The following is a 21,774-nucleotide window of genomic DNA, read 5'->3' as shown; positions in this document are numbered from 1 at the left end:
CCTAATCATTTACGTGGTGCTTACATCTATACACTATATATGTAAAAAGAAAAGAATGAGAAGCTCTCTCAGCAGGCTTAGAGGCTGAAGACAGACAGGAAGGGAAGTAATTGTTGCCAAGCATAATGACAGGAGTAAAGGGGGCTTTGAAACCATAGGGGACTGGGTGGGGCTGCTCCTTTCCTGTTCAGCTGCCTATCCCTTTCTGCGCTTATTCTCACTTCCTGCCTCCACCCCCCCAAAAAAACCAAGATAATGGGAGCTGGAATAAATTGTGCAAACTGAGTACTGTAATGTGAAGATTTGGGTTTCTGTAGCGTAGCATTTTCTTACCTGACCATACCCTTACCTGTCCGAGCCATAGCTGCTTACCTTGGTGGAGGTTGTGTTTAATAATAATAAGGTCCAGTGAGGAATGTGGGGAGTGTTAACGTTGTCTTGTGGGGTGCTCCTTGCTCACTGGTTTCAGGGTTCACAGGGAGACAAGTTGGTGGCGAGAGCAGCAGCAGCAGCAGCAGTTCCTCTGCCCTGAGTGGCAACACTGCTATACGCAGCAGGACAGAAATCAGCAGGGACCCTCCACAGCTGATCCGAGGATTCCGGAAACCCACAAGTGGTAGGTGCAGTCTGTTGTCTGTATCTAGATTTCTTGCTTCAAACAGAAAGGGCCCAGGGCTTTTATAGGCAAGTCCAGGCATTCAGGTCTGCCTTGGAAGTCCTGCTTTTTGTACCATCCCCTTAAACCAGCACCTTTATTTCTATAGGCTTTTAATGTGTAGTTTTGCTGGTACATTAAACTGATTTTTGGAATTTGCTGTCTTTAGATGGCAATGTGCTGAATTTATATTTTTGTAATTGATGATAAATGGCTTTTGGTGTTGTTCATTGCATTGCCCTGTGGGCAGAACAATATAGAGCATTGCATAATTTTAACCTTCCTCTATACCCCTGTGAGTAAACAAACTCCATACAAATCCTCAAGGAGCAGGAATGAAGAGAATCAGTTACTTGTACAGGACTATATTTAAAGTTTCTGATAGAATCTTAAATTTTCTGATGGGGGATAAAGTGATAGGCTGTTCACTTTTCTCTGTCCAGACAATTAAAATCATTTGTAAAGCATGCTTGGTTTGTGTCTCTTCTACCACCACCGCATGAGCTGATGGTGTTTTCCTGTGGTCGTTTTTTAAATGACTGGAGGTGGGTGCTCCTGTTGGCCCCTGAAGTATAGAGCTGGGGAGGTGTTCACTGACTGAACCAAGCAGCCCCAGGCCAGTTCTCTCTCCTTTGGGGGCCTGTCATTTTGCTTGGGGGTAGTTGCTACATCCACACATCTGTCCAGACACACTCCAGCTGTTTTCCTCCTGGAGCAGAAAGCTCTTTAGGCAGGAGGCCTCAGTGGTTTCAAAGTGGCTCCATTGTGCTTGGCATTCAGGTGATGCCAAGGTCTTTTGAAAGACCTAATTGTTCAAGCTGCCTGTATCGGCCTGTGCTGCTGTCTGTTGATTTGTGGAAACCTGCTTGGAAGCGCCTTCTGTGTTTTGGAGGGCTACAGCTACCAGGTTGCGGGCAGGGCCTCTTGCATGTAGACTGTGTAAATATCCCTGGTTTTATGAGACTCTTCGGCAACTGCAGGACAAATGAAGAGGAACCGAGGCGATGATATAGACTTTGAGACGCCTGGCTCCATTCTCGTCAACACAAACCTGCGAGCGCTGATAAATTCCAGGACCTTCAATGTTTTGCCCCTGCACTTCCAGCAGCAGCTTCTTCTCCTTCTCCCTGAAGTGGACAGGCAGGTACGGATCTCCACCAGCCATGTCTTGCCCCTCTGTTCTGCGACACTTGTGCATGCTTCTCATCTGCTGTGGCTTGTTTCCTTTTAGGCCGGGACGGATGGGCTGATGCGGCTTAGTGGAAGCGCTCTGAATAACGAGTTCTTCACCCACGCAGCCCAGAGCTGGAGAGAGAGACTGGCTGATGGTAGGTGCCTGGGGTGGAGCGGCTGCTTTGGTAGAGGCCAGGCAGTGCAGAATACACTTAAAGTCAAACTCCCCGGATCCTGCTTTGTGGTGGTGCAAGTGAATCTGCGCCTCTTGATTTATGAGGTGGCAGGAGCACAGGCTCCAAACAACCTTAACAGAAACATTGGCGGCTTTTTCCCATTGTCAGCATCCATCTTCTTCGCTGACCTTCCACCTTGCAGAGAGTCAGTAAAATCTAATTCTGTCTGCTTTAGCAGCAAAGCCTGTTGGAGTGCGAGGCCTCAGATGCCTCCTGCTTTGTTGTGGAAGGTGACTTGGAAAAAAATCTGTAGGAAGCTTCTGGTGGATTATGAGGCATCGGTGGTGATACCTCTGTATTTTCAGGGCAGATCATCCATCTGGCTCTTAAGTATTTTGAATGATCTGCATGGCTCAGAAGTACAGTGGTACGTCAGTTTTTGAATGCCTCGGAAGTCGAACGTTTCGGTTTTCAAACTCTGAAAACCCGGAAGTATCCATTTTCGAACACACCTCAGAAGTCAAACGGTTTCCGCTGAGCCCCCCCCCCCAATTTTCTCTACTGAGTTTGCCAACTGCCCTTTGTGCCTCAGTTTTCAAATGTTTCGGAAGTCAAACTGTCTTCTGGAATGGATTACGTTCGAAAACCGGGGTACCACTGTACTTCCACCTCCTAGGCCAGAAACCCTAAAATCAGAGACTCGTGCAATTGTTTTTATGAATTTATTTTTAGCCAGCTTGATCACTGTATACTTTTAGTGAAAAGGCAGGGTATATACGATCCTTTCAGCTCTGAGTCTGTATTAAAAGATTAAAGATCCTCATCTTGCTGAATCCCTGGAGGGAGAAATCTCTAAAGAGGAAGGCAGGCAAAATACTTTTAGGTTTCCTTTTATCTCCCTTTCAAAGATAACAGCTTTTGGCACCAACTTGGATTCTAAGAAACCTGTGAGTGTCTGCCATGGAGCCAATTTGTTGCAAACGATTCTGGGCTTTGTTCTAACCTAGGGCATCCTCTTTGGCATTGACATTGTCCTCATGCAAACTAAGTAGGTGCTTCGGATCTTGCCCAGGCTGTCCTCTAGCTATACATTGCAGGGGACAATTAGTTGTGTGGTGGACAAGCTGCGTTTGGGAGGAAGCTTGTTCACCATACTTATTTCCTCATTGAGGAACCGCTGAAATGCTGGGGTAAACTCCAATGTTCCCCGGATCATGGCTCCCCTATTGCTCTGAAGCATTCAGTTGCATCCAACAGGGCTTATTCCCCTTGCTCTCCTTTTCTCATGCACCCTCTGGAGCAGATCTTGGAGATGCATGAGGGAGTGCAGGGGAGAGGAAAGGGGAGATCTGTTGCGAAAGCGGAATGGCAGCATTGTGTTTCCACCTTTAAGACAGTTAGTAGAACTCTTGCCAGTTAAAGAAAAAGTTGTTCATATGTAATTTACATAAGATTTCAAAGAACATGCAAAGCATTCAGCAAAGCTTCCCCACGTTGATTGGTTTTTAAAATGATTGGTTTTAAAAATGATTTTGTCCCAATTAATGCTGTCGCTTTGGCACCGAGGCAGAGTCCCCCTGAGATCATTACAGCTCACCTGACAAGAGTGCAAAAGTATAGTCTCTTCTGCCCTGGACTTAACCCTGCCATGCACTTTCCTGATGCGACATTTGTTGAGTTGGGATACTAGCACCTGCTGCTTCCAGCTTCTCATTGTTGGCTTTTTTGCAGGGGAGTTCACCCATGAAATGCAGGTTCGCATAAGACAAGAAATGGAGAAGGAAAAGAAAACAGAGCAGTGGAAGGAGAGGTTTTTTGAGGACTACTATGGGCAAAAGTAAGTGGGTGTTTTTATTGAATACCTTTAAAAAACAAAACCACAAGCTAACTTCACCTGTTTCTGTGCTATCGCTTGTGGGGGGGGGGGGTGTAGTGTTGCAAGGGGACCCGCAGAGGTTTAACTCTCTCAAGGGAGGCCACAGTTCACCATCTCTGCTTCCAACCTTTTAATTTTTAAAATGAATTTCTACAGGTGATATCCAGCCAAGTCATACTTGGAATAGACTAATCTAATTTAATTGACCCAAGTTACTAATGCTGGCTATCACCCTAGGTCTTTCAATTTGCAAGGGCAATTAAAGTTCTGGCAAATGAGTATGAAGGCAATGGGTTGACCTAGCAAGAATTTGCACTTTTTAAAAATGCTGTAGAAATTCAACACAGAATTGCTTTATAATGTACAACAACCTAAGTTTATCCTGAGGTTCCCCAGTTGATCTTGGCTACTGGCTCAGGCAAGATGTCAAGTTCCAGTAGAATCAGAATAATATCATTAACTAATTTGGGGTTCCTTTCACTTCCTGCCTTGTGTCCCTGACCTACAGACTGGGCTTGACTATTGAGGTGCCTCAGCAAGAAAAAGCAGCTCCAGTCAACAGAGAGACCAGGGCTGCCTCAGCCGCCCAAGAGGAACCTCCAAGGGTGCAGCGTGGCCCTGTCACCCGGCAGCGAGACGGACACTTGAAGAAGCGTGCCCTCCGGTGCAGAACCCGGGAGAGCCTGAGCAAACTCGGCGAGGCAGAGCACGCGGAGGCGGCCAAAGAGGCACCGTCCTCGGAGCCAAAGTCCCCCAATCAGAGGGACGCGAAGCCGGAAGTGGACTTGTGCGAAAGGAGCCGGGTGTCTCCGAAATCGGAGATTTCGCCCGAGGCGACCAGGATCCAGAGCAAGGTAGAAGATGCGATGCCGGCGGCCGCGGCGTTGGGCAAAATCCCCAGCTTGTCCCAGGAGCCCCAAGACCAGGAGTCCAAGGAGCAGAAGAGGAAGTGCTTTGAGCAGGCTGCCTCTGCCTCCTTCCCCGAGAAGAAGCCCCGGCTTGAAGATCGTCAGTCCTTTCGTAACACAATTGAAAGTGTTCACCCAGAAAAGCCACAGCCCACCAAAGAGGAACCCAAAGTCCCACCCATCCGGGTAGGTAACAGCCTGATACCAGGTCATACAGGCCTTTGGGGACCAGGGCTAGAGCGACCTGAAGCAGCCTGTGTTCAATACGTCTCCCTCCCTCTCTCCCTCTGGGCATGGGTGGGGAAGAAGGCAAGCAAGCAAGTGGATGAGAGCTTGGAAAAGCCTTCCCTCCCTCAGAAAGAAAGCTTATTCTCTCTTCTGTTTGCTCGTCTGTAAATGGAGGGGTTCCAATTGAAACTGAAATACTTGATTGTCACTTGTACAACTTGTATGCAGTGAGATTACATGAGCACCCCCCCCCCACTCAGCTCTCTTAGTCTTTATTCCCCTCGTTTACTGACGCACACCCACCAAACCAAAATGTCAGTTGCCCTGTTGTTACCTTTTCATTCAGCAACCTAACAGCCCACGGATAGAAGCTGTTCTTTACCCTGTTGGTGCGACTAATCATGCTTCTGTATCTTCTGCCTGAGGGCAGGAGATCAAGAAAGTGCTGGCCAGGGTGTGAATCATCCTGAGACAATGTTCTTCCACTATTTCATCCAGAGGATTCACAGGACAGCCCATGATATCTTGTGCTATTACAGTTACTTCCAACAAAGCCTTTTGCTTGGTTCAGTATAGCTTAAATGCACCCACGCTATTGACAGCTTTGGGCACTGTCCCCCCTCTTAACTTGGACAACTTTGGAGAGCCTCTCCCATGCCCTCCGCCCCAGTCCCATTTGGGTCAGTTCCTAGAGCTTCACTCTTAGCAGAGCTTCAGCTTGCACCTTCTGGGTGAGAAAAGGCCTGAGATTGAAGGTTTTTCCTGGGCATACAGATTTTTTATAGAAGTGTTTTATTTGCTGCCTGCCCAGAGCTCAAGGTTCTTGCAGAAACAATGAAAAGCATTAAAAGACAGTACAACAAAAACCCAACTAGCTTATCAGATACGCCTTCTTCCTAGGACTCTGGTAATGAATGCCTTTACCTGACTTCATTCCCAGAAATCTTTTGAGAATAACAGTTGAAATGATGTGCTTGCAAGTTTTCTGGAGCCCCACCGAGGGCTCCTGTGCAGTAATTCTAAAGCACACATACCCAAGCACCAGTGCATTGTGCAAAACTGTTGTTGTTCTTGTCTGCTTGTTTTACAGATTCAACTTTCCCGCATCAAACCCCCCTGGGTGGTTAAAGGTCAGCCAGCCTACCAGATATGTCCTAGGATTATCCCCAATACAGAACCCTCCGGCCAGGACAGAAACGGGGACTCAGCCTCTGCTGACTTTAAGGCCTGTGCTGTGCAGGGCAGGATCCAGCGAGAGGCTGCTTCTCCTGCCACCGCCATTGGAGGTGGGGGTGGGCCGGGAGGAGGTGGAAGGAACACGGATGAAGGCGGTGGTGGTGGTGGCAGCGGCAGCGGCTGCAGGATCCGGCAGCCCGGTCACCGCCCCAAATACTGGCGATCGAAGAGAACTCGTGGGAAGTGCAGGTCAGATTTACAGCGAGCACAGCTACTGTCGTTTTCACACCTAGAAGAGGAGACCGGCTTTGAGCTGGCCAAAGCAGACTCTTGCATGCAAAAGGCCTCTTCCCTGCAGGCTGAGGGAGATTTTGCGTTTGGGCAGGCCTCCAGCCTGACTTCACTTCGGTCTGAAGGTGCTACCCAGCTTGCTGAAGCTTCCGGGGGCAGCTGCTCGGGAGGCGCTGTGGCCGAGCCGTCCCTTGGTCACCTAGCTACGGAGACGCCAGTGGGCAGCTCTGGGCAGCTCCCAAGTGATATAAGTAGTGAACCGTCTGCAGGCGCTGCTTCCCAAGAGGGACGTGGTAGGAAGGAGGGAAGTGAATTTTCTCCAAGCAGCAAACAAAGCCGTTCTCCAGTGGCTCTCTTCAAAGGTGCAAGTAGAACGGAAGGGCATGTGCATGGCCACTGTTCCCCTCCGAATTGTGCCTCTATTCCGAAAGAAACCACCTCTGGTACTTCTAGCCGTACAGTTGGTCTGGAGAACAAACTAGAAAAGGGGCCAGATATGACATCTGGCCCAAACCTAGAGGAGCATATCCCCAATCCAGAGAACTCCAGCATTGTCGGGACAGAGGAACTCTCCTCACAGTTCCACATGTCCCCAAGCCAGCTGGCCCCACAGCGGCACGAAAGAGAAACGCCAGGCGGGCTACGCAACACCAGCAAGGATGAAGTTTCTCTGTCGAAGCCATTGCTGCTGTCTGAAGGCCTTCCCCCGTGCGAGGTGTTGCTGAGGACAGGAGTGGAGACAGATGGACAGCAGGCCAAGGCCAAACCAAGCACCAGCCCCTCCAGTGATGAGGAAACCAGGAGCATTCTAAGCGAGACAACGGAGACGGCATCCGACTTGGAAGCTGAGCTGACGGATGAGAGCGCAGAGTTGGGGCAAGACTACAGCAAAGCTACCGAGAAAGGAGCTGATCCTGACAGGGGCCACCAGGAGGAACATAACAGGATCAAATTAGAAAGTTTGGTTAGAACTGACACTTCCTTGTGCAGGGAGGGCTTGCCGTCAGAAGCAGGGACCACCAACATCTGTCAGCTGCAGGCATCTCGTCTGCAGGAAGCTTGTGAATCTTCCCTCCGTGTTGATGCAGAAGGCCAGGAAAGACCTCTGGTGGTGGAGACCCCCAAGCCTCTGTCTATAGAAGCAAGCAACCCTCTGGTGGTTCAGTTGCTCAAGGGAAGACAGCCTCTCAAAACAGTTCTCCCAGGGGCCCACGGCAGCCCTAACATAGTAGCTGCAGCCTCCTCTCTGAACAAAGTTTGTTCTTTCCCAGTGGACAGCAAGTGCAAGAGTTCCCTTTCCCAAAAGCCCTCTAGGGATGAGGGGCTGGACACAAGTGGCGAAGTCGGCAATGGATACTGTGCACCAAGGACTCTGAGGGACTTCCCCAAGAGGCAGTGCACTTCTGGCCCAACACCTTTGCCTGTGGAGAGGGTAGAGAAGGAACCAGAGAAAAGCTCAGACTCTCCAGATCGAGCAGTGGGTACTTCCCAGAAACCTGATAAGCTGGGCCTGGGAGGAGCAACATTCTCCTCCTGCACTTACAACAATAGACAAGATTCCTCTGCCGCTGTCCCTGCAGAATCTCTTGCCCCTGGGAGCCCAGAAGAGAAGCTGAAAGCGACCGGCACAACCTCTCTGGGTCCAGATCAACCGAGAGGAGGAGCTCTTGGTAAGAAGGTCTTTGGCTCTGGCTTCCCCTGCAGCGCAGCTGCCAGAGCCCAGCACCCCAGAGTCCTGGAACCCTCTCCCATCCTGGGCATGCTTTCACACAGTAAGCTGCTGCCGCCCCCCAAGAGTGCCGCGCCTGGACATGGCGTGCAAGTCACAAGGGAAGACTGGCCTCCGAAGCAGCGTGCGCACGTTGGAGGAGGCGGGGGCAGAGGAGTGGAGAACAAGAAGGTCCTGCCTTGCTCTGGCCCAGCCAAGAGGAACGTGGAGAAGAGGAAGGAGGCCCCCCCAAGCCCTGTGGAGCTGATGGAACACCTGCAAAGCAGCCCTCTGGTTGGGAACTTGCCCTTTGTCAAGTGGCCAAGGGAACTGGGGAAGGGACTTGCCCAACCCCTGGAGCCTTCCTCCATCCCTTCCCAGCTCAACATCAAGCAGGCGTTTTACGGGAAGCTTTCAAAGCTGCAGCTGAATTCTGCCGGCTTCAATTACGCCTCCAGCGTGCCAGGCTTCCCCAGGAGCCTTGCAGGAAGCATGATGCAGCTAAGCCACAAAGCGAACTTTGCCGCGTCCCGTGGCATGTCCCTCTCCGCACAGATGTTTGCCGATAGCGGCAGCATGGAGGAGATTTCACTCAAGTGTTCATGCAGCCTTAAAGCCATGATCATGTGCAAAGGCTGTGGGGCGTTTTGTCACGACGACTGCATTGGCCCCTCCAAGCTTTGTGTGTTGTGCCTTGTGGTAAGATGATGAATTATGGCCCTGGAAAAGGGATTTTGGGGGGGTGGGAGCTGTATATTTCGTGTGTCTGTTTTGATAACGAGGATTCTGGAATCTGTACACAAAATATTCTGGTCATAATAGAGGCAATGTTAGCACTGTATATTTGATTTTCCTGCTAGGATTGGACCATCCCATTTCTGAGGGGTTCCCTGCCCCCACCCACAAGAATTGCTGAACATTCTGCTTGCTTAATGCCTTCCTTGGCACTAGTGATTTGTGTTCCTTGAGCCCTTTGAGGAGGGAGGTTTGCTCCATGGGAACTGGAGCCAGCACCATCCTTTTTTCTTTCTTTCTTAGCGGCTGGGTTAAGTAGACCCCTCTTGGCGGGGGGAGCAGAATTCAGTCTCCCATTCTCCCTTCCTGCAATCTTCCCGGCTTGGGTTGGGGGGGGTGGGGAGAGGTGGTTGTTTTTCTAGATCCTTCCACTTAGAGAGAGCAGGAAATAAATGGTTGTGGGCTTCAGGGCTGGATTGCAGGACGAGGGTCACCACCGAGATGGTGAGTGTGGCGTCATCTTCCGTATTGGAGGGGCCTGGCTGTGTGCAGCTTTGTCAGGGCAGAGGCTTCGGCTGCCATTGTCTTCTGTCGCAGGCAGCCTCTGCGCCAGAGGAATTGTAACCACCAAGGGGCAGTGGGGCTGGGTGTGACCTTTTTATTTTCTAAGCAGAAATTTTTAAACTTTTTGTTCTTGGGTGTAAAAAGTGAAATGTTTGGCTCCTATATGTACCCTCTATGCATCTGTTGGATCATGTATTTATATGTTGTACACAGTACTGGGCAATTCTGTAAATTGATGTTATGTACATAAAAGGGTTTTTTAAAATTCATTTATTTTTCAGGCTGCAGCAGTATTGCATTAAAGTGGTGTCGGTTACTAATTGCTGTCCATAATCGGAGCTGCTGTGCTTTGTCCTGCCTCATGCCTGCATCGGCCTCTCCTGCTCTCTGAGCAAGAGGTGCAGCGTTTGTTTCAGGTCTCGCTCAGCTGCTCTGGCTCCGAAGTTGTGCTTCTCACTGCCCCTCTTGCAACTCTAGAGGGAGCTGGAGGCAAGCGCTCAGGTGGCACGTTTAGCCGGTGGGAGCAGGAAAGCCAGCGCGCCTCGCCTTGGGGTACCCTGTGTTGGCTGCAGCGGGCTTCCCTCTTGAGGGGCGAGGGAGGAAGCAAAAACTCCATTTTCATTAGAGCAAATGGATAGCGAAGGTCAGTCATCTTCCTCTTCTCCTTTAGCTCCTACCTACCTCTTCCTTGACCGGACTCCTCATTTTCATTAATTGTAGCCCTCCCCGCTCAAAAGCTATAGAAGTGTAAAACCTGGACCTCGTTTTCCAGAAAGGTTTACTCTTAAATCAATGTAGCAGCTTTTTAGTTGGAAACATGGAGATGAGCGAGGTTAAAAGAATTGCGGTATTAAAGGCAACTAAACTGATGGTCTAAAACCTGCTTACCAAAGATGGGGGGGCAGAGTTGGGGCCCCTCACTCTGCACCCCCTCGGGGCCACTGTAGTGTACAGACTGATGCTGGTCTGGTGGGGAGGGGGAGTCCTCTCTGATGACCCCTGGTGTTGTATGTCCCTTGTGGTATTGGAAAAAAAATAAACATTTTGAAAAAGCAAACTTGTGGTTTTAATCTTCCTTCTGATATTTCACCAGTTCCATGCAGGGGAATTAGCAAGGAGGGATGTTCTTGAGACTTGCTTCTCATGCAATGCAGTAACACAGCTCCCTGCTGGAAAGTATCCCACACTGAAGTTGCCCTGGGTGGGGCTGCACTCCCCTAGGAGATTTGCAGATAGGAGGCGTGCTCCTGTATTCAATGCTGTCGTGAGGTTTGGGTGGTCTTGGTGGCTAGGATTGCCTTTTTCAGCTCTGGCTGGTTCACTAACTCCAACCGCTGCTGGAGGGAGATGACTCTGCCACCATACTCCATGCTCTGGTAACTGCCATATTGGATTATTGCAGTGCACTGAATGTGGGGCTGCCCTTGAAGACTCCTCTGAAACTTTAGTTGGTCCAAAAATGCAGTGGCTACATTACTGGCTAGGGTTCTATTTAACATGTGTGTTAAGGGATGCGCTGTGGTCTAAACCACTGAGCCTAGGGCTTGCCGATCGGAAGGTTGGTGGTTTGAATCCCCGCAACGGGGTGAGCTCCCATTGCTCGGTCCCTGCTCCTGCCAACATAGCAGTTCAAAAGCACGTCAAAGTGCAAGTAGGTAAATAGGTACCGCTCCAGTGGGAAGGTCAACGGTGTTTCCATGTGCTGCTCTGGTTTCGTCAGAAGAGGCTTAGTCATGCTGGCCACATGACCCGGAAAAACTGCGGACAAACGTCGGCTCCCTTGGCCAGTAAAGCGAGATGAGCATCGCAACCCCATAGTCGTTCACGACTGGACTTAAAGATAAAGGACCTCTAACAGTTACCTTTAACCTGTGTGTTAAAACAGCTGCACAGGTTACCAGTTTAGTTTTGGGCCCAATTCAAGGTGCTCACATTAGTGTTTAAAGCCCTCAATGACTCCGGCCCCAAATACCCAAAGACCACCTCAGGTGCTGAGATTGGACGAGAAGGTGGCCTGGTGGTAGTTCCTCTGTCCTTGAGGCCTGGAAAGTGGTAGACAGAGAGATGGCCTCTGTGGTGATCTTTAAGCTATGGAACTCCCTCCCCACACCCAGAGGTGCTCCTAGCAACTTTATTATAAAGCTGACATCAAATGCTGAAGAAAGGTGCCTGTTAATCCTGGTTACAGATAGGTAACCGTGTTGGTCTGCCATAGTCAGAACAAAAAAAATTCCTTCCAGTAGCACCTTAAAGACCAACTAAGTTAGTTCTTGGTATGAGCTTTCGTGTGCATGCACACTTCTTCAGATACCTGAAGAAGATATCCTGGCTTTTGGCATGAGGTGCATATATTTATTTTTCCATAAGTTATTTTAAACTGGTTTTAATGTAACTCATCCTGGGACCTTAGGGTGAAGGGAGGACGCTTAATTAATTAATTAATTAAAATAATAACAGATTGGACCAGAACACTGCTCTGCGTAGGCCTACAGATGGGAGAAGTCTACAGCTGCTTGGGAGCCATATTGAAAACTAGAAGATGCGTTCTGTTTGTTATACAGTGTTTATTAAGTAGATTCAGTCTTATAATATGATATACAGACTCAAAAAAATTCCACATACTTATGAAATCAGTGCATTTAGCAAGTAATACCATGGATGGAAAGAACCGCTCGATTTAAACAGTTCGTTGGTCTTTTTAAGTGAATGGGACAAGGAGGTTGGCCTGTGCTACTCATTTCACAAACAGAACAGAATTAAGTTGCATTACATAGAACAAACACACGTTCTAGGAATTAAAATATTAAGCCACATTTACTGGAAAAAGATCCACTGTATATAACACAAAAAGTATTTCCATAGCACATGGAGGAGGAAGTGCCCATCTGCTTAGAAGAGCCACATGAAGTTGCATAGGTGCCTGTCAGGGAAGGTCTTTTTTAAGAATTCAAGAGATTTAAGCCATAAAGTGTCACCTTCTCAAGCTGGTTTTAAGTGCCATTTCCTTCCTCTAGCGTCTCTAGGGAAGCAGGGTGCCTCTTGGGCTTTGTCAATAGCTGCTGGAGGTCTCGTTCTTGGGTCACGCGTGCCCCACAGCCCCCGTTTCCTGTGCCTTGGTGCTCAGGGAGCAGCAGACAGAATTAAGTGGTGCCATCCTGTGGACTGACTAGCGAGGGAGATTCTAGCTGTTTGCTTTCACCTTAGTCCTACCGTATTAAAGACCCCGATAACTGAACTGGTCGCTGGAGAACACGGAATGGCTTGTGTACAAACCCTTTGGGTTGCAGCCTCACATCCCAGGAGTGGGACGGGCATGCGCGCTTGTGCACAGAGATGGGCAGGGTGCCGATGAGAGAGTCTGTGGCTCTGCTAAGCAGATGAACAAGGGTGAGGGGGTGTCTCACCAAGAGCAGGTCTTGCAGAACACGGGATGTGCTGGGAGTTCTGTACATGTAAACAGTACACTTTCACTGAGTCCAAAGTCAGGAGCAAAAAGTACAAAGGTTCACATTGGTCTTAGGTAGATACAGGCGAAGAACTGAGCTGTACAGCTCTGAAACAACAACCAAACCGAACTTTCTCTAAAGCACCACTAAATTATATAAAAATCAGACCATGGACAGATTGTAGTTGGTATTCCGGTGAAATCACTAGGCTACCTTGTAAAAAGTTTTACAAAAAATTACAAATCAAAATCTTATTTAACCCTCTGAGTTCTAAGCAGCATTTCTCGTAAATGAACTGGTACTAAACGTTACAGCCGTCTATGAGAGAGGGGAGGGCCTTCCAGTGTTGGGAGAATGTTCGGGGGGGGGCGGGTGTTTCTACTTGGAATCCTGCGAATGCCTTTCCCTGGCCCAAAATGCTGCTATGGGGAAGGAACCTGTGGGTGGAGATTTCTCCTCTGTTTTTGTAAAAAGACCTGCCAGCCCATGAGTTCTGTGGGTTCTTGTCCTGCTTTTAAGAACAGGGGGGCTGGGCCTTCTGCAGGAATCGGGGTCCCTACTCAATAGGGATCATCGGCTGAAGACCACAGAGATGTCCTAAGACAATTAGAGCTATAAACACACACAAAAAAAGATGGCTTCCGTGGCCCAAATGTGACCACAGATGCTATACTTACCTGAACTCCACCCAACCCTGATGTCGGTTGTGAGCCCAGGTTGGCTTTCCCGTTGGTCTCGTTCCATGAGCCTTATCAGATCAGTCTCAAAACATTCTAACCAGTGGTTTAAAAAACGAAAGCAGCAACATACGCACACGAAGCCAAGTTCCAAAGTGATCTAGTGAAGAGGACTCTAAAAAGCTACACCTGGGGTGGGGTGGGGTGGGGTGGGGGAGACCTTTACCCAAGCAGCCTGTTCTCTTGGGTAAACAGCCCCCCCCCCCGCGCCTCATGGCTATGGCTCCTGGTGGCGCCTCCAGCAATGCGAAGGCCGCACATGACAAAACCGAACACCAGGATTTTATTACGGACAGCGATTGTCTCTGCCACACTTTCAACGCTCAGGGTTGCACAGAAGCGGTGTGGTAAGGGCTGATTCTTTCCTGGGCCTTTCACAAGAATAAATATTTACAGAAAATCAAAGTTGAGAGGGAGAAGCAGCAGGTCACGCGCAGCTGGGTGTTCTCTGCTGCAGAGCAAATCAAGAGAGAAGTGGGGCTGGAAGGAGGGCCTTCACTGGAGCCCCTGGGGTGTCACTTGGCGGACTAAAATGAGAGAAACTCTGGGGATGTGAACTAGGATCAGGAATTCTCATGTGCAACAAAGCCACGCTCACGGAGAAGCAATGCAACCGAGCCATGAACAGCCGCAATTGCCAAGGGTCTGCAGTAGTTTGTTCCTGAGAACTTCTTGGGTTCAAAATGTGGCTTAAAACTTAAGTCTGATCCCAAGCAAATATACGGGGAAGAAAGTTCCTCTCAAACAAGCAAAAGTCGTTTCAGTACAAACTGGGTGTAGGAATGGAGTGTTGTATTTCTTTCACCTCATGAAACAAGGCAAATAAAAACTCTGAACAAAAGAAGCTCACTTCCGATAGGAAAATGGCCCAGTATTCCTGGCCTATGGGCCCTAAATGGGAGAGCTTCCAACTTAGGAGTGCTGCTGCTGCTGCTGCTGCTGCAAATTTCTCCTAAACTTTGCAAGGGCTGGTACTCTGTAGCCCTTTCCCTAGCAAGCTGTGGCATCATGGGGGGCAGTCAAAGTTACCCAGCTGAGAGCAGAGGGGAGGTGTAGCAAATTCACCCCATCTCCGAGGCCTTGAGCTTTCTGGTGTCTTCTGCTGGCACTGAGCAGTTCCCACGGCCCGGCTCTGCTGCCTCAGCTCCTCCATTCCTGATTTTAGCAGCACTGAAAAAATATTGCACTGAGCAAAAAAGCAAGTGCATTTCGTGGGTGGAGAGGCATGGGCGGGGGCTGTGGGAAGGAGAACTGGAGGGGAGAAAGTAGTGGCTCAAGCCCAGTTCCACGCATCAGAAACTGGGCTTCTTGCAGGAGTCCTTTGCCTAGTTGGCTGCAAAAAAGCCTTTCTATAAAAAACAAAACCCTTCCAGGAATGACGTGAACAGGAAGCTGCATTTCGTCCCTTCCCTTTCCCCTTCATGTAGCTAATGCAACCCTGCCCCTCCCCAAAAAACAAAGTTAGGAAGGGCAGCGAGGAACAGGCCTGGTCTGCTGGCTCAAATGCCCCTGAGGGTTGACGACAGGACTCTCCCCGAGTCTGGAAAAAACCCACAACGCAGAGTGAGGTAGAGTGTGGAGGAAGAAGGCTGGGCAGCTGCTTCTCTTCTGGGCCCCAGGGGCTTTTCCTTTAAAGTGACCAGAGCAAGTCCTGCTAACTGTGGCTGGGGGACGGGGCTGGCCTCTGAGCCTCGCGGCTTCTGCCCTAGGGCTGCCTGGTGAAAAAGTGGGAGAAGAGGCAGAGGGTCTGCAGCTGCCTGGGCGGCTGGTCTCCTCATCCTCACCCTCCAGCCCCCCGGGAACACGGGACGGAATGTGTGACGGTGCAGGATTAAACCTCCTCCTCATCTGACAGACACAAAAGTGGCAAATCTGTACAAACTCAAAAATTCATTTTCAAAAAAAAGAAATAAAAATAAATTAGGGGGTGGGGGGAGAGAGGGAGAAGGGGAGGAGAAATCCTGGCGAGGAAGGGCCCGTTTCTCAATAAATATGGAATTTCTAAGACATGGAAGAGGCAGGAGGGGGGGCAGGTGCTGGAAAGGGGGCTCTACAAAAGTAAATTCTGACTGTGCCTGTAGCTCCATCCCCCCCACCAGCTCTCCCCACCCCAACATCTTCCTCCCCCCCAAAATAGTCCTACGTCTCTCCAGGCTGCAGGCCGGCTCCTTTGGGTCGGTGTTGGAGTGCACTGGCGCAGGCAGGTTCAAAAGGCAGGTCCTCAGGCCCTGGGCTCCTGCTCCAAGAAGAAACAGATCTTTTTGGATCCCACCTTATAAAAAAATAGTCAGAACCTGTGCCAGCTTGGAGGTGGTTGGTAGGCAGAGCCATGGCCAGTCCTGAGCAGATTATCAAAGGGAGCCCCTCTGCAAGCAAACGACAGTGTCTTCTGGCACAGGAGCCAAAGGGAGGCCAGCAGTCAGTTCTGCTGTAAAATGAGGTTTTCCAGTTCATCTGCAGAGCGGAGGAGGAAGGCTGCGGACTCCCGGTAGCCGGCAATCAGCTGCCGCACCGCACTGATCTCCGTGGGGCTGAGCTGGGCGGCTGGCACCCCCCTGTTCGTGCTGTTGGTGGTGGCAGGGGTGGGGGTACTGGGCGCCCCACTTTTCATGCTGAGGTCGGTGGGGCCTGCAGGCAAAGAGCAGGAGAGGAGCGGTCAGGAAGCACAAAGGATGCCGCTGGCAGGCGGGTCACGGGGGAGCCTGCCCTCCTCCCCAAAAGCCCTGCCCCGGAAGAGAGATTTCCCGTCACAGGGGTGCGTGTTGCTCATCAGCCTCTGGGAAGAACACAACCCGTGCGATTTGGGTGGCTGTTTTGGCTTTAGTGTGACTGTCGTGAGCCAAGGGGCAAAGCGGAGCACACGTTTAAAAAACGGAGGAACACCCGCATGTACATCAGTGTTAGCAAGCGATGGCTGCTTGGGCTCTGGGACCACATTGCTCCCCAAAGACTGTCTGCGGCTGCCTCCAGAAGGATAGGAAGGCAGGGCAGACTAGGGAGGTGTAGACAGCCAAGGAGGGAGCTTTGGGCGGGCTTGACAGGCCAACCATTTGCCCTAAGCAGGGTGTAGGAGATACCAGGTTTGAGATGGGACAAGGAGCCCTGAACAGAGAGAAAGCAAGCAAGCTGGGAAAGTGCCAAGCAGAAGAAGGCCTGAGGCCCCGGGGCTCTCCAGCAGAGGAAGGGCCAATGCCCCCCGAGCAGAGTGCACTCGAAGACCCGCCATCTTCAAGGAGCAAAACGCATCGCCCTCTCCTACTCTCACTCAAGGGGATTAGGCTTCAGTGGCTGGAGCCCAGGGTGGCATCTTGCTTCAGAGTTAAGAGGCATTAGGAAGGGATGAGAAGCGTTAATCCCAGACAGGCATCCTTTGCGGCTCCAGAAATCACATCCTTCCAGCGAGGGCACAAGCGGTGAGTGAGAGGAGGCCAGAGGCCACTGAGGCACACCTCATGACAGGCACTCAGAGGATCCTCCCCCCATTCCCAAAAACCAACCGGGCAAGATGGTGGGAGGTTCACACTTCCACGTTTTGTCAAAGGAGCCCCAGAGTCCCCCATTCCTGAGGCCAAAGGCACAACGAATGACAGACGCACAGGGCGAGGGGCTGCTGTGTTGGCTCACGAGACTCTGGCCTGGACTCACCCTTTGAGGGCAACACCTGAGGGCACAGCAGGGCATTCTCCAGCCTGAGGGCTGCATGCCCTTGAGGGGGACCTTCCACAAGCCACATGCCAGGAGTGAGTGCAGACAGACACAAAGGGGGGGGGGGCAGAGTCACCCCACACTTCCTCTTTTTCTCACATGCACACGAAACATTCATTGACTTCATTCTCTTCCTGGCCCCTTTCTCTCTTTTCCCTTCTCGCACCCCTCCCCTCCTCAACTGCCTCGTTTCCCCACAGCAATTAGGCTTTTTAAAAGCTCCCTGTGGCACCAGTGAAAGCTTTCTAAAAGCATAATTTGCGGCGGGGGGGGGGGGGGTGGTGAGCCAGAGCTTCTCCCCCCAACCCAGCCACCACCCTCTGCTTACCATTACTGTGATTCCCTGTTTGGAGCGAGGAGGCAGGTTGCAGGCTGCCTCCAAGGCTTCCGTAGCTCCGGTAACTGTAGTTCAGGCTCCCGTTGATATAGACGGGATCTTGGGAGAAAGAAGAGGCTGGCAGTGTGTAGGACGAATGAGTGATGGCGGCCGAGTCCCGGGAGTGCTGCTTGTCCAGGGCAACTGGCTCATCCTACAGGGGAGGAATCATGGAGTTGCAGAACTCGAAGGGACCACAAGAGTCATCTAGCCCAGCCTTTCTTTCCCAACATGGGTCTCTAAGCAAGGGGTGCACCAGTCGGGGGGAGGAGCGTGCCTGGCCTCAGGCCCCTCTGGCCAGGCAGGGGCTGAGGGAGACGAAGAGCCCTTTGAGCCAAATACCCAGAGGCCTGTTCTTTCCTCTCCCCCCCCCCCACTGCGCATAGCGCCACACCCATTGCCCGCTCTCAAAGCCACAAGTGCAACATGCAGTCTGCACAGCTTGTGAACAGGTGGCGATGGGGCGAGCACAGGCACAGCACCCCCAGGGCACAGAATCCTGCGTCCAGCGCCAAACCAGAGGTCAGCTCCAGGGCCCGTACCTGTGACGTTTGGTAGATCTCCAGCCGCATTCTTTTGGCTGCTTTCCGCGTCTCACTCTCGCAAGCGGCTGCCAGGATGTTCTCGGCCATGGCTGAGGTCAGGTGGGGCGGGGTAGGCCTGGTCTGGGGACACACAGAGCCGGGAATGTCAGCCATTGGATAAGAGGGTCAGTGGGTGGGCAGGCAGACCAGACAGTCAAAGGAGAAGAACCACCAGCTCAGGGGGAAATGAATGGTTCTGTATTTACATGCTTATATCCCTCATTTTAGGGACGCGGGTGGCGCTGTGGGTAAAAGCCTCAGTGCCTAGGGCTTGCCGATCGAAAGGTCGGTGGTTCGAATCCCCGCGGCGGGGTGCGCTCCCGTTGCTTGGTCCCAGCGCCTGCCAACCTAGCAGTTCGAAAGCACCCCCGGGTGCAAGTAGATAAATAGGGACCGCTTACTGGCGGGAAGGTAAACGGCGTTTCCGTGTGCTGCGCTGGCTCACCAGATGCAGCTTTGTCACGCTGGCCACGTGAACCGGAAGTGTCTCCGGACAGCGCTAGCCCCTGGCCTCTTAAGTGAGATGGGCGCACAACCCCAGAGTCTGTCAAGACTGGCCCGTACGGGCAGGGGTACCTTTACCTTTTACTTTATCCCTCCTTTTGGCCTCCAAGGATGCTAACCAATTAAAAACCAACCGATTAAAAACCAAGAAGTAAAATCTAAGGGTGCTCGTTTAAAATGCCAAGCCACGTAACAGGGAAGAAAAACTGAAGCAACACCAAAGCAGGGCACAACAAAACAAAAGGAAGGCTAACAATGCGCTGAAAAGCCCATCAAGCATTGCAAGGGAGGGAGTTCCACAATCTGGGTGCCATGATAAAAAAAAAGTCCTGTCCTGGAACCCCTCCAAACTCCTGATGACATGCTTGGTCCCAAACCATTTAGGGCTCCCCCCACTTTAAAACAAAAACAAAACCTTTTCTGGCTTTAAGGATACTTTACGTTGTACCCACAAGCAAACCAGAAGCCAACAAAGATCAGTGAACACCAGATAAAACAACATGTGCAGTATCCACAGCCACAGCCTTGCCTGCTGTATTTTCAGAAACTGACGTTTCTAAGTTTCCAAAGGCAGTGTAAAATGTGCCGTAGCAACCTAACCTTGTTGTGATGTGACCTGGGCACATGAAACAGTGGCAACATCTATGATTTCCAGGAAAAGGTGCTGTGCCAAAGCATTCCTAGCCACAGCTGCTACCGTGCGGCTATCCAGGACCAAAGGCAGATCAATCAAATGTTTACTGACCATTAACAAAGTAGAACATATGAAGAAGTACAAAAATCAAAGCCTCCATAGAATCAATGAATTATTCCCAGGTGACAAGTTGGAAACAAACCATTGTAGCTGGTCAAGAATGTTCACATATATATTGTCACCTGTTTGGTAAAACATTTGTTAGATCCATCAAGGAAAACGCTCAAAAGAGCCCCCAAGGATCTTCCAGGAAGCCGACTCATAAAGAGATAAATTATGCTTTCTCTAACCCCTTGATAAAATATACAGCAAAGGTATGTAGGAGAGACTGTTTCAAATTCTAAGTCTGAAAGGACAGCACCTAACATGGTAGGAAACTATGGCAAATCTGCCATCTAGGATCTTAGAGGATAAAATGTTAAAACATGCCAACAAAACCTCTCTTCTGAACTTAGGCAATACTAGAAAACTTAGATATGAAATACAGTTTGCTAGAAGCAGAGCGGTGTGGTAGGTGCAGCCCACGCCGTGTGTCCTCACTGAGGGGGGTGACAAAATGGTGGGTGGCACTCACTGTGGGGCGTGCAGCACGCCCGAGCCACGCGTCTCTCCTGGGAGGAGAGGCTCTGCGCTGCCCCAAACAGTCCCCTCAGGCTCTGCGCTGCCCCAAACAGTCTGCCCATTCTCTCCCCCTCAGCTGTAGGGAAGCAGGCAGACTCCTCACCCCCGTGGGTGGCTGGCCCTGCCCCCAGGCGCGGGACACGCATGCCGCCCCAGCGCCCAATCGGCTTGCTCCGCCACTGGCTAGAGGCAGACCAAGTCACAGCTGATGGCTGTCATGTAAGTGACCCAGAAACCAGGTCAAGAGAACTCCCAGTGAATCTGATCCTAACAGCAACTTTGTCTTGACTAGATGGTCTCAGCTTCCTACAAACATCCAATCCATTACTGGACTCAAGCACCAATTCAAGATCTCCAAGCGTTCCCAAAATAAGATGCAAAACAGAAGACTGTCGCCAGCATTTGAGTGAGACCACACCCTGATTCTCCAGACAAGCTCTCCCAGAAGTTTCACATAGTTGTGGAAATTATCAACTGCTATGGGGCCCCATGACCAAAGCCCACAGGACCTAACAGCAGTCTCCCTGCCCACACACCCCCGCCCCATCCCACCCAGGTGACTCAGCAAGGTCAGTGGGAAGGGTCAGAGAATGGAGGATGCCCAGGGGAGAGAGAGAGAGTTGGACAGGCGTCCCTGAGTGGCCAAGTCTTCCATATCATGGCAAAAGCGTGGAGATGCCATCCCACAGGGCAATTACATAGACTGGGTCCAGTGAGGCTCATATGAACGAGGAATGGAAGCAACAGGGGTTGGGATGGTTCTAAACTATCTTAGGAGAGGAGATGCAGAAGGAATTGGGGATAATAATAATAATAAACCCCTCACCATCTCCATGCCATTCTTCTTCATGCGGCGGCAGGATTTGAGGTAAGTGCGGATGCGCTTGCGAGCTCGCTCCTGGAACTCAGGAAACTGCCTGCTGCAAGATTCAATGATGGCCTGGATCTTCTCTTTGGGCTGTTTGGAGATGGGAACCATGCGGTCCAGATTCTCATCCACAAAAAGGCGTACAAACATCTGCGGAAACAACAGGGAACATAGGGAACTGCCTCACACCGGAACGGATCGTTAGCCTGCCTGGTTCACAATTGTTTGCTACAGTCCAGCAAGGGCACCAGGCTGTGGGAGGGTGGTCTACTCTGACTGGCAGCAGCAGCAGCAACTCTCAGGCAGAGTCTACATCACCAGTTACCACAGATGGGCTAAAGCAGGGGACAAATCTGTGTGCAAAGCATGGGATTGGCTGTTGAGCTGCAGTCCCTCCCCTCTCACAGGGGAAAGGAAAGGTACAGCCATGCTACTGAGCCCTGTCTCCCCCCATAAGGCTGATCATACATAGAGCTGCCCATACATTGAAGGCCTTTAGCCGCTCTGGGTCCATTCCTTCCGAATCGTTCATCTTGTCGTTGTCCTCATGGTCATCGTGCTCGTCGTCGTCGTCATCAGCGGCTGGAGCTCTGCCCACAGTCAGGTCTTCAGGGCAGCCGCTGACCTCGGTCTTGACGGAATCGTAACTGCCAGAGCTGTACGGAGGCGACTGAGGGAGGAGACAAAGAATCAGCACTTTGAACCGCCCCCCTGGCTACACCGTCTTGCTTAGCCTTCTGGCGGCTCAC

General features: G+C 50.9%; 2 protein-coding genes across 11 annotated transcripts in view; one reads left to right on the top strand and one right to left on the bottom strand.

Moving 5' to 3' along the window:
• ASXL1 (ASXL transcriptional regulator 1) overlaps positions 1-10,547 on the top strand; it is a 31,954-nt gene extending 21,407 nt beyond the window's left edge. The window contains exons 7-12 of one of the 2 annotated variants that reach the window (XM_083744104.1): positions 479-616; positions 1,636-1,799; positions 1,887-1,983; positions 3,736-3,841; positions 4,389-4,974; positions 6,107-10,547. In XM_083744104.1, the coding sequence (XP_083600230.1) occupies positions 479-616; positions 1,636-1,799; positions 1,887-1,983; positions 3,736-3,841; positions 4,389-4,974; positions 6,107-8,899 (3,884 nt within the window). In that variant the 3' untranslated portion in view covers positions 8,900-10,547. Of the gene's footprint in view, positions 1-469; positions 617-1,635; positions 1,800-1,886; positions 1,984-3,735; positions 3,842-4,388; positions 4,975-6,106 lie in introns of both variants that reach the window. The other variant, XM_083744103.1, reaches the window with a different exon arrangement.
• Positions 10,548-12,034: 1,487 nt separating this feature from the next.
• The window catches only part of NOL4L (nucleolar protein 4 like), a 137,306-nt gene continuing 127,566 nt past the window's right edge, over positions 12,035-21,774 (bottom strand). For all 9 annotated transcript variants that reach the window (XM_083744270.1, XM_083744268.1, XM_083744269.1 and 6 more), the window contains 5 exons: positions 21,510-21,695; positions 20,984-21,175; positions 18,297-18,419; positions 17,707-17,908; positions 12,035-16,301 (listed from right to left, as the gene is read on the bottom strand). In XM_083744270.1, coding sequence (XP_083600396.1) covers positions 16,093-16,301; positions 17,707-17,908; positions 18,297-18,419; positions 20,984-21,175; positions 21,510-21,695 — 912 coding nt within the window. In that variant the 3' untranslated portion in view covers positions 12,035-16,092. The remainder of the gene's footprint in view (positions 16,302-17,706; positions 17,909-18,296; positions 18,420-20,983; positions 21,176-21,509; positions 21,696-21,774) is intronic.

This window comes from Podarcis gaigeae (genome assembly GCF_964106915.1).
Source record: "Podarcis gaigeae genome assembly, chromosome: 6".
NCBI classification, from domain to species: domain Eukaryota; kingdom Metazoa; phylum Chordata; class Lepidosauria; order Squamata; family Lacertidae; genus Podarcis; species Podarcis gaigeae.
This window is presented reverse-complemented; position numbering and strand designations above follow the sequence as displayed.